The 16961-nt window shown below is 35.5% G+C and overlaps 1 protein-coding gene and 1 long non-coding RNA gene across 2 annotated transcripts; one reads left to right on the top strand and one right to left on the bottom strand.

Moving 5' to 3' along the window:
- The first annotated feature begins 1692 nt into the window (after positions 1–1692).
- Positions 1693–16296, top strand: LOC116710123 (uncharacterized). Its single transcript, XR_004337043.1, has 3 exons — positions 1693–1704; positions 8253–8257; positions 16224–16296. It is a non-coding gene; the product is annotated as an uncharacterized LOC116710123 (long non-coding RNA).
- On the bottom strand, positions 6252–9873 carry LOC116710120 (tumor necrosis factor receptor superfamily member 4). Its single transcript, XM_032548950.1, is given in 8 exon segments — positions 6252–7777; positions 8484–8588; positions 8669–8681; positions 8683–8911; positions 9001–9067; positions 9160–9294; positions 9466–9585; positions 9720–9873. Coding segments are annotated over 8 exon segments (834 nt in total). The 5' UTR covers positions 9802–9873; the 3' UTR covers positions 6252–7694.
- Positions 16297–16961: the final 665 nt, after the last annotated feature.

Below are 16961 nucleotides of genomic sequence, written 5' to 3'. Positions count from 1 at the left end.
AAGTAGTGTTTTAAATATAAAAACCCTGGACTTGGTGCTTGTTGGTGTGTGCTTATTTGGAGACAAACAAAGAACTGCACTGAAAACAATCTTCCTCCATAACAGTGATATGAATCTTTGTGTTACAATTTTATGTACTTTGTCAATAACGTAAGTTTATTCCGTCACACAGGTGTGTATTGCAGCTATGACCTTTTCAGGACATTCAAAAAATAATAAAACTTCGAATAAAAGCAATAAAAACAAAATAAATATATTTGAACTGAGGAATAGGTGGAAATAAGTCAAAAGGGAAATGATTGACAGGCAAAATCAAATTTAAAATTGAAACATCAAGTGAAGTTGTAGTTGAACATTTTCAAAGAAACGGAAATCAAGGTTTAGCTGTGGTTGTTCACATTCTCATGTTAAGATTAGCATGTTTGCATGACTCAAGCCACAGTAGATTATGATCTTCCTTTGCTTGATGTAGTGTGCAAACACTTTAAGTTAATTAAAACGTGGCTTACTCTGTGTGTGGCATTATAGAGGTTTAGATTAAACTCTTTTTTTCCATACTTTATCACAACTACTTGTGATTTGTAATTTTCTTCGTCTGTATATCTGGTCTAGCTCATGTTCAGTCAGTAGGTTACATATAGTGCTGGTTACAAGCCATCTCAAAGTTAGACCTTTTCCTCACATTAGTGATGTCTTAAAGCTGATGCTTTGCAGGGAATCAGAAGAGCTGACTCCACACTTTTCCTTTTTTTGTTCAGTTCTCACTCTCAGCGACTCCGTCTGGCTCATGGCAGAATTTTGTCTTAATTGGAAGCATAGTGGCCTTGCAGCCAGTCTAAAGTGAGAATATCTGATGGCACCATCATGTGGAAACCGAGGGGGGACAGATGAGACAGTCAGGTGGATAATCTGTCCATCCCCTCAGTCAGTGGACAATGGTGAGGAGGAAAGTATGCTGCTAAAACCCTTAAAGGAAGCAGCATCTAAAATTATTGGGATAGTTTGGTTTCTGAGTTTGGGTCTGTTTCTATTATGGTTCTGTTCAGAAGATTTTTCAGCAGTGTTTTACTTATTTGCTTTTTGTATTTTTTTATGAAAATTAAAAGTTTGACTAAAACATTACACAAAAGTAAGAAAGTCAAAGTATCTAATGGAACAAATACATAAAATTAGGCAACCCTAACTCAATAACCCTAAATGCCATATTAACATGCAAAATATTAATATTAGCTAATTAGTAACCGTTTGGGAGACAAAAGAGTCGGCTCTTCTTTAGGACCTGAACCTCAAGAGACGGCTCTCTGAAAAGAGCCTAACTTCTGGTCACTATTTTCCGGTTCAAACTTGATAGCCAACCATCAACACAGGCCCACACAGATCCAAACGTAACTTCTGACGTTTTAAAATCTAACTAAAGCAACATTCAACTTAAGTTATAGTCACGTCTTCTGCAGCACATCTGTGGGTAACAGCACAACCACACATACAGTCTTCAGACATACGCTGATGACGCAATTACATCAGACTGCCTCCCAGACTTTCTCTAACTAAACAAATGTCACAGGCGTACTCCACTCAGCTATCACTGCAGACCGGACCAAGTAAAAGGTCACTGATAAAAAAAATGGGTGAGAAAAGTGGAGGAAAAAAACTAAAGCTAGTCTCCCTTGGCCTGCACAAAACAAAATAATGTAAAATATATTTGTAAATTTGTGGGAGCGAGTGTTTCACATTTAATAATATGTTCCTTGCACATGATTTTCTGCCCAATTACTTCAAGGTGTAGGGATAGGAAGCTACACTTTTAAGTGCACCCACCCAACTAACTAAATTTAAAAAAAAATCAGCCCAAATCTGTCTCTGCTGGAACTTGTGTTGAAGCATATAATAAAGAACACATCATATGCACATAACTGCACTAAAGCAAATAAAAAAATATGCAATACAGGCACTGTATTGCAAATAAGCTTGTTTACATGCATTTGTGCCAAAAAAATATATATATATTTTAGTGACACACTGATGAGCTGTTGCTCCACCTGCTTGATTGTTCAAGCATATATACTCACAATGTAGATTGGCTTTGAAAACCAACCAGATTGTGATGCATGTTTGTGAAAGGGTGAGCACATGGGACATCTGGATTCCCCTTGTGCATTGTCCAGTCTATGCAATATTCTATATCAGTTAATTTAGAGTCAAAAATATTATTAGAACTAACAATGAGCCTGTTTTGTTTACTCACTGGCATTAAGTTATACCTTTTTCTACAAGTAAAATAATCTGTAGATACCTAAGAAATTAGTAAGTCCCAGCACTCTGGTCTTACTGTCTCCACTGGTTGCTCTGGTGTACTTAACTTTTTTTTGGTTGCACCAGCACAAAAGTGTGATGCACCCAAATATTTGACAAGTATCTTATTTAAAGGCTGTGGAGAGAGCGGTCACTTGGGAAGAGCAATGTTTTTTATGTGCTTTTTCAGTGTTTCAATACCAAATGTATTAGAACCAGGAGGCATTATGAGAGGTTCATTTACATACACTTTGCTAATTTTCAAACAACTACATCAGGCCGAACACGAGGAGAGTCAGAGTGGAGTACATCCCAGAACATGTATTGAGCAAGCATGTGTGAGGTTTGAGTGCACATTTGACTAATTGTTTGTTCACATAGACATGTGCATTAGTGTCACTGCATACTCAGGTGGGTGGCCGTGCATTGAGGTTAGAGGCACAGATAGAACAGCATAATTACCAGCAGCGCAACACAAAGGAACCAGACTGGAAGTGATATCTCTGATAGGAGTCTAATCTATGTCTGTATCATAGACTTTTTTCCTCAGTAGCACCACTGCAACCTCTTACTTGGACAGTACTTGGGCTAGGAAGTCTAAGCCTACTGTTAAATGTAGCGCATGCACATAAAGTAAAATTAATCTAGATAGTGAGTGTGAATTGTAGAATTTTAGTCAGGCTGGGTAACAAAGTAAAACTGGGGGTAACAGCCAATTAGACAAAGCCAGGTTGTAGTGTTTCACTGCCAGAAACCAAGTAAGGTAAGAAAAGGTATGGTAATTGTATTTATATAGCACATCTTCAGCGACAAGGCAGTTCAAAGTGCTTTACATGAATTAGAAGGAAATATAAACAAAACAAAAAAGCCAAAAGAAAGACTAAAAGGTTAGAGAGGTATAAAACTAAATGTTGGTTCCAATTGTTCTGGGTTGAGTTTTAGCTTTGGATAAAGCTAAATGTTGGTTCTCCATGTTTGATTCTTGTTCCGGGGTGCTAAGCAAACTAACAAGAGTTTCTCTGGGTCTTTCTCTGATATTAAAAGTATAAAGCTAAATATTGGTCTAAATAATAAGTACTCCACAATTTATAAATGCAATAAACTAAAGCGTACAAAGCTAAGTAGTTCTCCACTTATCTGTTTGAAATGTTCAGTTGCCTAAGCTCCCAAAATGCTAACTACATTTGCTATTCGGCATCTGGAATGGGTCTAGTTTATCAATCAAATTTAAAATTTTAGTTGAAACCTCTTTCTTTAATAATTGATTTTAATACTTGGTTTCTCTAATGTTTCTGTCTGTGTTGGCAGAATTACAGTCTCTGTTTGTTCTCCAGGTTGACCATAAGGTACTCTGAGTGCGTCTTATATGCTGAAGCCATTCCCGCAGATGGAGATCAAGATGACAGACGGTAATGCCTCAGTGCTTCATTGGGCCAAATACATTCGTTTCTCATTACCATGTATTTGCAGTAATTCTCTTATCTGATTCTCTGTTCCTGTTTTGCTTCAGTCTGAGTTTGCTCTTGTTCCAAACGTCATGATCTGTAGCTGTACCGCCACAGATACCAACGTTCTCTTTTCAGTTTCTTAAAGACATGATATAACCACACATGTAGACAGCTGCAGCGAAACACCTCCTGTAGGATGTGACGTAGCCAATGATTAGCATTTACGTAACTCAAACAGTAGTCGGAGGAGTCTGTCTGTGTAAAACCACAAATGACAGTGATGACACTGTGGAAGCAATTTTTTCCATACACCTGGACACCCCCTTCTGTAGCTCATAGTGTAGGCGATGGCTGACAGAGCCCTATATAATGTCTCTTCACATGCAACTAGCAAGTGCAAAACTGAAGCACACAGGTATGAAACAAGAGTTTAGAGGCAGATTTTATGCCCTTGTGTTAGAAATATCAAGTAAGACACAAAAAAGTTGTTAGTGGCATTATGTATAAATGTAAATTATATTCTTGAACTCAAACGTTGTGTGTGAGTCAAAGTTAAAGAAAACCAAAAAATGTTATTCGAACCTACCACAAATTTCACTTCATTGAACCCATTGAACCCATTGTGTTTGTCATTTACCCAACCTTTTTTTGGTATTTTTCCTTTGTGGGAGAATGGAGATTTGTATGACTAATCAGAAAAAAAAACATATGTTTTATGTAGCCTTGCAGCTACTGCATAAGTTTGCTGTTTGCAAAGATGCAAGGTTTTTTCCAGATTAATTAGCTTTTCTTTTGTCAGGTTGAAAAAAAAAGATATTTAGTTAACTGACAACTTTTAATTACTTTTCTTTGTATTTGCTGCTTTATGTATAACTAAAGATACTCAAACAAAGGTGACAAAGGATCGCAGCGACAGGCCTCACAAGAATAAAAGAAGTAAATGAAACAGAATGCATGAAAGGAAGCAGGCGACCACAATGCAACAGGGACCACAGTTCAAAACAGCATTGGAGCTAAGACATGAAAATCCAAAACCATAAAATCATCACAATTTACAAACCCAAAGATTATCACATCGGCATGGACCCACTGATTGATCCATGCCTGTGTAGCCACAACAAACTGTGATCCATGCTGTGATGGTTTTATTAGAACCATCACAAAACTTTTCAACAGTTTGAGCTACATTACTTTAACTTTTGTAACCCTACTCAGCCACCATGTTGATGAATGTTCAAATCACTTCCTTTAAGGATCACTTTTAATAGACATGGACACAAGAACTGCAGTTTTGGAAATGATAACCATCTGCTCATTTTTCTTACTTTCAACACCTTTGATGATCAAATATTCATTTGTTGCCTAATATATCCTGGTCCAGTTGACAACCACCAAGGTGTAGTCCTCAAATCAAATCCAAATATTCGATGTCTTTAAAACTGTATGTTAACTTTTAAAATAAAATGGATGAGTTCATGTTCGTTGACATGAATTTTTGTGAAGCTAAGATTATCTTCCATTATGTAGCTATTTGAAAACAAGAACATGATAATGATAATGAACCTTAGCCCATAAGTTCTAACCAGAGACAGCTTGAAGAGTGTACTTTATTCTTTTATTGTTTTGTGTGTGTGTGTGTGTGAGTAGGGAACCAAAACTGGCTCAAATCCAATAGCACATCCTGTTTCTGTTCATTTTTAATTAATCATAATGTTATGTATGATCAGTGTGATTATAATAAGGTCAAGTTCAACTGGTAACAGAGAAGAATATTTGAAAAGCACCATACTGTGATGTGCACAGTGGATATTGTAATGTTAATCAACTACTTAAAATAAGGGTTAGTGAATTTACAAAACACACCTAATAACTGTCTTAAATTTACAGAAATAGCACAAAGAAAGTCACAAAGGCTTATTCAGAGATCAATACATTTTTACTCAAATAATATACAGAATATAAATGCAAGTTTGTCGTACACACACGAAGAAAAAACGTACAATATGGGTAAAAAAAACAACCAGAAATATACATAGACACGAATGAATGGATGATATTTATCTTCAGGTGCTAGTAAGTCAGGCTACAACTCAAAAAACCCCAAACAAGTTTGTTCCGTGTAAAGTGTGCTTAATTTCTCTGAAACTGCGCACCAACTTCCTGGATCAGTGACATTTACAGGCAGTTTTGGGGAGGTACTCTTTCATCTGTTATTCTGTCTGCAGCAGACCTTCACATTTAGAAGCCATGGTGGTTCTTGCCTAAATATCACACCTTGTGCAACTCAATCCATCAAAGGTAAATAATAAAATAAAAAAATTTAAAAAATACAACTTTTCTAGAACACTTAAAATATTGATCTGGGAAGGTTTCATTCCAGAAAACCATTCAATTCTTTTCTTTTATATGATTTCACGATCAAGATGATTTTTTATTTCATTATCCAGCACTAGATTTTAAACTAGAGGTAGTAAAAAGCATCCCAGACTTCTAAAAAAAAACACAACAATAGTCTCTGATGTTTTCTTTATTTTTTTTACAGTGCCTAAACTTTACATACCACATGAGGGCAGCCCAACCCTATTGAACTAGTAACTTGAACATGAGCAGGAAAACTATTTAGGATTCAACAGAGAATTGTTTTGGTTTTGCTTTGTTTTTTTCCATTGTGGTGTCTCCCCCTTGGCCAGACAGAGAGATGTCATCGGTATAAAAAAAAACCCACCATTGCTCATACATAGTTCCAAAAGCTATAGAAGTAAAATGTTCATAACTTTACATCAGTATAAGTGATATTATTTCAATAAATAATACATTTGCAGAAAAACTTGAATAGAGGACACTTTACTTTACACTGCATATGTAACATGTTCATTTTAATGTAAAATAAAATAAACAAATACAAAATTAATCCAGTCATGGTATTTTTAAATATTTTTCCTACCTAAACCAATATCACCTTCTTGAAAGGAACCTTCAATTCTTAGAATGAATCAACATATCTGCAGTTTCCTTTCGGGTCGATTTTACAACTCACTGAGATGCAACCAGGCATGAAGCTACTTAGTGCTCATCTGGTAAATGGTGAAAGGTAATTGGGGCAAAGTTTCATACTCCTCTGACTGCACTAATCTGAAAAATATTTCCAGCAAGGCACAAACAACATGAAAGTATTCACATTTACAATATCAGTCTTTCCAAACACCAGAACAAGAAAACAGAGGAGGCAACTCTTGGTGGGGGGGAAAAAGAAGCACATTTTGCTCCATGTGGTACTTTCCCTCACCCCACATATTTCTGAAAACAGATTTTTTTTTTAATCTTGTACAAAAGAGACATACGACTGTTGGAACAGACCAAGAAAACACTGAATAACACAACAAAGAAACTTAAAAAGCAATGTAAATGAAAAAGAGAAATTTTGTTCTATAGTTTTTTTTAACATTTGTATAGGGTATGTTTTATAGTTTATACCCACATTATTGTTCAAAGTGCATATTTCTCAGAGTTGTCCCAGCCCTATTAGAGCATGTATAATGTCAGCAGAAGGTCTATAAAACCTGCATATAAATGCATATAGAAGAAAATTCACCAGGTAGTACTGGCAAATGTATACTTATGAGAAAAAAACCATATACACCATGTCAGCCATTATAATTCCTCCTAAGAAGTATAACATCAAGAATACAAATGTCTACCTTGAATGGTTTCACAGTTTTAAAAAGCGAGGTATAATTCAAAAATCCTACACTGTATTACCACAGAACAAACAGTCAAATTTTGACCACAGTATAGATTAAAAACACACCTGTTACAATGCAGATGTTCTGTGTTTTATGTAACACACAACAAACAATACAAGGAGGATCTGAGGGGTCTGCAGTAAATTAAACTTTTCCAGGGATGACTCTCTGAAGTATCAGATGAGGATTTTCGTCAAAGAAAAACTTCATCTCACGGCTCTGGGTTTAGTTTCAAAGAGGACTCACTGCCATCACCGCTTTCCTCAACTGGCCTCCGACACAAAGAGTCTTTGGCTGTAAACAAAAATGTACATATGATTAAGACAAAAGTAATTAGGAAACATTTACCACTATTTTCCATTATGCTATGCCAAACCATCTTGGATTATTAAATCAAAAAACACAAAAAATAACTTAGACAGTCAATAAAATGCATACAAATGTTTTTATTTACTAAATAATGTGTTGTTTGATGGTAAGTTAAAATGGACAATCACCTGTGCAGGAGAAACACACTGGCATCTTATTCCAGTATAAAAACTGAATGACTTTTTTTGCTACAGGTGTCTCCAATGTTCTTGCACTTAAATGAATATATACAGTTCTGGAAAGAATTAAGAGACCACTTAAAATTAGCATTTTCTCTGACTTTACTCCTTATAGGTAAATGTTTAAGTAAAATGAACATTGTCCTTTTATTCTATTAACTACTGACAACATGTCTCTGAAATTCCAAGCATAAATTCAGAATTTATTTGCAGAAAATGAGAAATGGTCAAAATAACAAAAAGATGCAGACCTCAAATAATGCAAAGAAAACAAGTTCATGTTCATTTAGAAACAACAATACAAATGTTTTAGTATTTAACAGGAAGAGTTCAGAAATCAATATTAGGCAGAACAACCAGGAGATGTTCAGTGCAGAGGTCTCAATTTTTTCCAGAGCTGTATATTTTGTCACTAAATTAACACCTGTGAGCCCAGATTGCCTTTAACTTACTCTGTACTGCTGGTTTTGACTTCCAGCAGGGTGTAACATGCAGCTTGCAGGTCATTGCTGTCAGCCCGAGCAGTCCAGCAATTCCCAAAATGAGAATGGCCGTACCTGGAATAAGATGAGACAGTCCAGCTACAGCTTACATCACCCTAAAATCGGAGCATGACAGAAAGCAGGAAAAGTCTTACCTATGTGAATGCTTTGTGAGCTGCATTGTGTTTCTCACAGTGGTTAACTGAACAGTAGTTGTGGTGGTACTCGAGAGTGTCTGTGTTGGAGCCCCCTCATGTGGACGGCGTGTCGTTGAAAGTGAGGGGAAAACCGTTTTGATTGCTGTGGGGGCTACAGTGGTCTGACTATCATTTATCATCTCCTTACACACGACGTCAGAGGTTGAATTTCCAGCCTGTTTAATCCCTGCAGACTTACAGCTGCAATAACATAACAAAGACAAAAACAACAGGCTTTTAGCTACATGTGTACTTGAGGTTTCAAATGGTGTGCAACTATTGAAACTCACTCTTTCCATTTTTGACATGGTTTGTCAATATCCTTGTTGAAATAACCTTCCTTGCACTTTGAACAAACTGCCAGTGGGAAAAATAATTGTTTTCATTAAGGTTCAGCCTTTGGATCAAATTAATAGAACCTAAGAAATTTGTTTGAGTCTATACCTTACCTCCATTTTCCAGTCCAGAGCCTATATCACATTTACAGACGCCTGAATCGCTTGAAAATGGAACAAAGCCATCACGACATCCACATACAGTATTTTTCACTGTGGTGCACTTATCTTTGATGAAGCTTCCTAATTCTGTAAAACCCAAAAAATAATACATTTTAGGATTTAAACTACAGAGTCGTTGGTTTAATTTGTAAAAAGTAGCTAAAGGACAGAAGGCTTCATTCAATGTTTACACTTTATCATTGGCTGTTCACAGAACAGCTTTTAGTCAGTACATGTTAGCAAGGCTTTTACTACTACCTTCATCACACAGAGTGCATGCATCACAACTTTTAGAATCCTTTGGTGTTGCCCGAAAAGTTCCTTCCCCACACGGCGTACATAGTATTTTGCCTCTATGGGATTCTGTCAATTTCTCACCTACATATTTCACAAGTTGGAGAAAAACAAAAGTTTAACTTCTAAGTACTTCAGAAAAAAGACAGAAACAAAAAAAAAATTCTACATCATTACACAATTTTTTTTAAAAACACCCAAAAGGTTATTTTTCCTACCTTTGTTACATTTTGTGGCATCCGAATCAACAATAAACACATTAAGAGTCAAAATGAAGATGAGCAGATTAAACAGAAACATATTAAGTCGTTCTCTGTGAGTCGTGACACAAGGTTGCTTGTGCACAGCTCCACTCGATTGTGAAACAGGAACCCTTGTGTGGGCTTTAAGTCAGCATCACGTTGCCTTTTCCCCTTAAAAAAAAAAACCCAACCCACTATGTCAGTCATATGGTTGGATATCTGAAAATCTACAGCTTTAAAGCTATAACTAATTTCAAAAGCACATTATTTATTTACATTCATAATTTCAAAACTCATTCATAACTCTCCCCATTAATAAGCTTAAACAATCTCTCTTTTTTATTATTTTATTTTTAAAAAGATAGAGAATTGCCATAAAAGAAAATCTTATGACATATAAACTTAGAAGGGATGAAGTTCTGTTTCTCTAAAAATATAGCAACAAAAAATAAAACCAACAAAACCTGATCCTTTTTGTAGGAATTAAGTTATTAATAATGTCCTTCTGTGTTAGATTACAATTTCTCCATGAAGGTTAGTGACTTCTCAAAGGTGTTCAACAAGGTTCCACACTAAATCCACTGTCGTTTACGTTTTCTCTTTGTAAATATAAATCTGTTTTAATTAATCACTTTGTGCTTTAGAGCCCACCAGCCTGATGGGCCATCTACCTTGATTTCCCTCCTTGTCCAACTCTGGATTCACATGCTACATCCATCAACTAATTTTCCTTCCTTTAATAAAGAAACGCTGGTAAAGCTAAACCTGCTGAAAAAGCAGCTCATATTTTTGCTTCTCCACACTTAAGCCAGTGTAACACATTGCTTACTGGACAGGAAAAAGCATTCCCGAAACCATCAGTCATAAAAATGTTCTAGTCAGGTTTTAAAATGTTCAAACAGGTGAGGTGAGGTACTAATTCACCTCTGTGAAACGTGTTTGTCTGATCTTTGAACTAGTAATTTCATTGACTCTAGCTCTTTCTGTTCTAACCATCATTCCCCACAAAGGAGGTCAGTAGTTTCAGGTTGTGATTGAAGATGTTGCCTAAGCAGTTGCATTGGTTAACTCATTAAAGAAAAAGATGTCAAAGACCCATCAGGCATTTACATAGAATCATTATTGCATCTTTAAATTTATCTTCTTACGCAGTCATACTCAGTAAATGACTCAGATTATGCATACCATTGAGGTTTGTTTATTACATTGAAATTACTTTTAGAAAATAACAACTTTAACCAAGTGTTAAACATACTTTTCATTAAGCCCACATCAGTCTGTGTCTAATGAATCTGCATAAACTCCTAAATATGTTTTTTACGTATACGTATTCTAATTTAATGAATGTGGCTGTATATTATTATTCCTTTATTTAAATTCTTAATTTTATTTTATTACCTAGTTTTAAAATTGTTCCATGTATTTGTTACATCACTTTCTTATTCTCCTTCTTACTTATGCCGAGTAATCAAAGTTCCCTTAGTGTTTCTACACATTCAATAAAATCAGCAAAACTGTTTTAGTTGTCTTTTATCACCCAAGAATTATAATAAATCATTTAACTTTTACACTGTGTGTCATATCCTCAGAGATGTGCAGGGGTTGGAGTGTGTGTCTGGGGTGTGTGGCGGTGTGTGTGTGTGCGTGCTCCTACCTTCTCCCAATGCAGGGTGTGACTGGCAGGTGACTCCCGCAGTTGATGTTCATCCGGTGTGATCAGGAGGAGCTCACCTGGAGCAGGTTTCCCTGAGGCAAATAGTTCCACCTCATAAGTGGTACGCAGACCTCATCTTGTCAACGCTGTAGTTTATTACGCATAGTTCCTTCCTTATTGTCTTCCTTCCTAGGAAACCAGTTCACTCTGCTCTCTGGAATCCCATTTTTGGATCTGCATAAAATGGAAACATCCGTTAAAGTAGTTCATGCATCTGATCAAAATAACTCCTTTCTGAGGTTTTCCAGGTCAAATCCCACTGCAAGGAGATCCAAAGGCAAACCCAGGGACTAAATAGCTCTTTGGTGTAGGAACACCTTTGTATGCAGTCACAATGAGTTGGAGCAGGGCTTTTCAAAGAAACAGACCATAGTGCCATAGCTCTTTGCTGGGGGTCGTGACATGAAGGTGAAAAGAAATGAAAACGTAACTGTGGACTTCAGCCAACTATCCCACACCAGTGCAGAAATAAAATTGAGAGATTTTCACTGCCCAAAGTTATAGTGAGTAAGGAGATAGTCTTAGTCAACAAAAATTTGACTAAATGACCATAAAGTTGGGATTTTCATGGGCTGGATCTAAAATATGCTCCACTGCCACAAACACGAGTTTTTGTTTTATTTTTATTTTAGCAGTTGTTGCAGAAAGTTCATACTTTTAGCATTACAAATGACAAGGTAAATGAAGATTCATATGTTGTAGCGCTACACATAGCTAAAGCAGGGACACACCACAACATCAGTGAAACATATGACTGTCTGGAATATGAAAGCATAGCAACAGCAAAACGTTTACAGAAATAATAGCAATTATGTAGTTTGGGAGAGGGGGGGGGATAGCTCTTTCAAACTTTGAAAACTTTTGAATTAAGAGTATTACTGGGTTGGTTCTCTCCAGCAATGCTCCCTTTGGGTGTGGTATCCCTGCAACCAGTTCTCACATTAGGTGGAAAACAATTAATGGAAGATTTTCATCTTCCATTAAGAAATCTTAATCGAATTTTAGTAATAAAGAGGGTAACTAAAACTGACAAGTTAGAAAGTTTTAATACTCACACATAGTTTTAAAAAGTTAGAATCCTATGTATATTCAGCTGTAGTCCTTTTTGTTAATATCCTCCTCTACATCGATTACGGATGCTTTTTGTAGTATGAGTGACCAGTTGTCTGTCTTCAGTGTTCGATTTCAGCTGCTAGATAGAAACAAGTTCTAGGATGAGTCATATGCCAGATTTATTCATTCAGGCTCAACCAATCCAAGTCCAAACAACTCCTCATAAGAACATCTCTGTCTATACACTGAGGACAAACTCTATGTTTTTGGATGATGATGAGACAAAACCACATTAAGAGCTGGAGTAGTTCTATCAAGCCTGACATTTCTCGGATAAAGGCAACTTTTTAGCAAGATTACTGTCACATCTTTGGTTAAGTATAATAATGTTGGCGAGTTCATTCCAGGTAAGTCAATATTTTGTGCATATCATGCAATAACTATGGTACTTCTGGTAACTCAAACTTTGTCCAGGTTCCTGAAGAATAACATTAGCACTGGCTTCATTCATGAGTTTTTGGCATGGCGTATTGTAACGCAACAAAAAAGAAACCTTACATTAATAGATTTATAAATTGCCCTGATTGGAAGCTAACAGGTTGTAAAACAAAGTATCCAACTTGGAAGTTACTCTATGCAAGCTGTTGGTTTTTGACTCAGCTGTCCAGGGTTAAAGTCCTGATCTTGGGGAATTTGCTGCATGTCTTCCCTTTTTTTTTCCTGCTCATTTTCTGTTGGAATGTAGTGCCACAGAATTAAAAACAAATCTACCCAGTATATTTAGTAAGCCAGTCTTGATGCATACAAGTTTTGGCTTTGTTTAGTAAGTATAAACTCAAATACGGCTACAGTTTTAATCTTTGTCTCAGCTCACCATACAGTCAACTGCTATATGGTAGTAAAACTGCTGACTGTTTTCCTTCTAACTCCTGATTTTGGAAAATTTGCTGCCTCTGGGGCCTCCTGAGTTATTTTTGGACTTCTTAAACCATTTTTTCTTGAATAAGAGGCAAAGATTAGTTCCTAACACTGAAAAAACTGCCTCAGTCTCACGCTAAATTTTGAATTTGTTTCTGAAGTAATTACTCAGAATCTCATATAGGTATTGTGAACTGCATAAATCTGTTTCCAAGCGTTTGCTTCTTGAACTTTTCAAGTAAATAGTTGTTATAGCAACTACTTTAGCATACAATGCTCTGTAAGATAATAAGGTGATTTAGTACTAAAAATATGTTTTTCTTTGTACTGTCTATTATAGGGAGATTAAGACTGAAATCTGTGTTTTCCAGTCTTTTCAGCAGTCTCCATTACAATAGAGGTTATAGTTAGGAAACAAAACATTATCTTCAGTAATTAAAATTTACACTAGAAGTATTTTTGTTATGTTTTTCTAACCTTTATCTGGACCATTTCCTCTTTTTTTGAGGGAAAAAGTACACTGCGGTAAAGGTAACGGAAACTTAGCAGCTTTTCGGTAAGAACATGACAGTGTGCGTTTGCATATGGAGTGCACATGGAAATAACCACACACTGATGATTAACCTGCAAGATATACAACCACTCACCAGCATGCTTCTTAGTAAACGGATGTCGAAAACACCTCCACTCTTGCTTGAACTAGCTTATAAGTACGAGCGAAAATACAGGTTGATTTTTTTATGAAAGGCACTTCTGTAACTCTGCTCAAATACTGTCAAAAGTCAGTTTAACATTACTTTGAAAACTGTGAATGAGTTTCAGATGCGATGCATTAATCTTTTACTCACAACCTGAAATTACCAGGAGATAAACATCTTAATTAGTAGAGAACCTGAGTATTTATTTTTATTTGACCTCACATGAAGAGAAGAGTACTAAGAGCTACTACTTTAAATTGGGGGAATAGTTCACCAAAAATTATTGCTCATAAGATAACAAACCAGAATTTTCCTTTTTGGATCAAGTACGTTTACAGATATTTTAATTACACTTTATGCACATTTCTGGGTTCTGTGTATGATTTCATTTGTGTGAATATTACTATATACTATTTTCTTTTTTTTTCTGAAGATTTGCTTCACTTCTCAGAAAATAAATGAAGTAGTCGGTAATTCTAGACTTCTCTATTAAAACGTCCTTCGGTATATCACCTTTGTCTTGTGCAAACCCTGTGCAGTCTTGATTTTATTCCACCCAAAACCACTAAACAAATTTGATGTGTATGTAGGGATTATAATACATATTCTTCTGAGAAATTAAGTCTCATCAATGCAGAATTTTGCATTGTCATAAAAGGAAAATAACCCATAAACCACTTTTGGTTTTGTAGAAACAGCAAAAACCTCTAATGATGTATTTTCTGGGAAGATAAAACTCAACATAAAATTTGTCATTTAAGACACACAATTAAAATACTCCTACTTTGCAAGAAATGTATCACACTAGTGTAGAAAACAACTCAAAAAAGTAAACTTTTTTACCACTGCAATTAACATTGAGCTAAATATAAGTATGAGTTATACAAACGTGTGCAAGTTTTATATGTAATAATAATGTACATTTTAAATATATCTATTGTAGTTTTGCCTAAAATGAAGTTGCAATATATGGAGTTTCTTTCCACAAAATAAATAATATTGGTCTTTCATTGGTGCCTAAATATATGTCATTAAATGTCTTGATATTGACATTTAAATAGATAAAAACTCCATATGTCTAACATAAAAACTATTTCTTTAAACTGTCTTTCAATTTTAACCTTTTTCTGTCTTTTTATGAGGTGAAGTCAGTCATACCTCGATGCACAGGATGTGCTCTGATGTATGTTTCCGGTAGCAGCATCAGCAACCTGTATCTGGAATAATAAAGAAGGAAGACTGTGGTTACTCTGATCTTATCTGTGAGCACAGCAGAAAATCTTAAGCTGGGAAAAACTAAGCAAGCTAACATGGTAGCTGTGGTTTTACAAATGCAGAAATGTGTTTATATGAATTAGACACTAACAAGCAACACTGATAAGGAAAATGTGTTTCATGTAAGATCCTAATTAGCATGATTTTCCTATTATTAAAACACAATACATGTAACCATAGCAATAATAATAGATAATTGAAAAATAACAAAGCCCTCTTCGACTGATGTGCGTTTAAAGCCGGATAAATGCATTTTGCAGTAATAATAACAACATGATTCTTATACTTGCCAAATAGTTTTTGGAGGCAGTAGGTGGGTTGGTAAAGGTCTGCTTCAATACAAATAATAGCACCATGTCAGTCTTGGTCTTACTTACTCTCAGCGCTGCATTTAACACAGTTGATAATAATATAGACCACTTGAAGAAGAACTAGGTGATACTTTCAGGCACAGCACCTACCTAATTGAAGTCTTATTTAAGACTATTTTGAGTCTTTATGTAACTGTAAATTAAAACAAATAAAAAATAACATGTGGAGTTCCTCAAGGTTCAGTTCCTCAAGGTTCAATGGGACCATACAGATGCTCAGCATCTATTTGGTCCCATTTGTTTCAAATCAAAAAAAAAAAATAAGAAAATGCATTACCAAAACTACACAAATAACATACAGTATGTCTAAATAGCCATCTCGCCAGGAGCCTACAGTTCAATTAAAACATTGGTTAAATATGTTAATAAGATAAAGATGTGGACATGCCAGAATTTGCTTCAATGAAATGAAGATAAAGCCTGATAAATGCAGGCTTTATCCAGTTTCCAGTTTTCTAGAAATAATCAAGTTTATCTGTATAACTTATTTCAGCAACAAGACAGTTCAAAATGCTTTACATCATGAAAATTAAAAAATAAAAACATCATAAACACATCACACAGTCACCAATTGTGAAACCAGTAACAGACATTATATTACAGTGTCAGCATTAAAATCATCAACACACATAAAATATGTTGGTCAGAAGCAACTCTAAACATGTGGGTTTTTGATTTAAAAGAACTCAGTGTTTCAGATGTTTTGCAGTTTTCTGGAAGTTTGCTTCAGATTTATGGTGCATAGAAGCTGAATGCTGCTTCTCCGTGTTTGGTTCTGCATGTCTTTATAACAAATTATGATTTTTGGAGCCAAAGAAGAGCGTTTAAAAGTCAACACTGAGCTTTAAGCAATAAAGTTAATAATTCCTACATTCGGCTGCAGTTAATTTGTTTTGTAGCTTCAGAAAAAATAAATAAAAGAAGGCGGCATATTAGGTAGTTAGACCAGACCAGAGCACTTTCTGCACACCTGTCAGTGTGGCATAAAAAGTTGTAAAAGTTTGTACAAAGAGAAGCTATTTCTGTCAATTTATGTCACTAATAGCACATTTAAACACCTGTGTTTCAGTGTTACACAGTGTACCACAATAACCAGAGTCAGATCAGGCTGAAAGTGCTCTATCATTTGAAGATTAGGTGGAAGTAATTTACCCAGCTTTAACACATACTGTATTTTATCTACTGTAAA

Source organism: Xiphophorus hellerii, chromosome 20 (assembly GCF_003331165.1).
Source record: "Xiphophorus hellerii strain 12219 chromosome 20, Xiphophorus_hellerii-4.1, whole genome shotgun sequence".
Lineage (NCBI taxonomy): Eukaryota > Metazoa > Chordata > Actinopteri > Cyprinodontiformes > Poeciliidae > Xiphophorus > Xiphophorus hellerii.
Note: the sequence above shows the minus strand (reverse complement) of the source record. Positions and strands in the feature narration are given on the sequence as shown.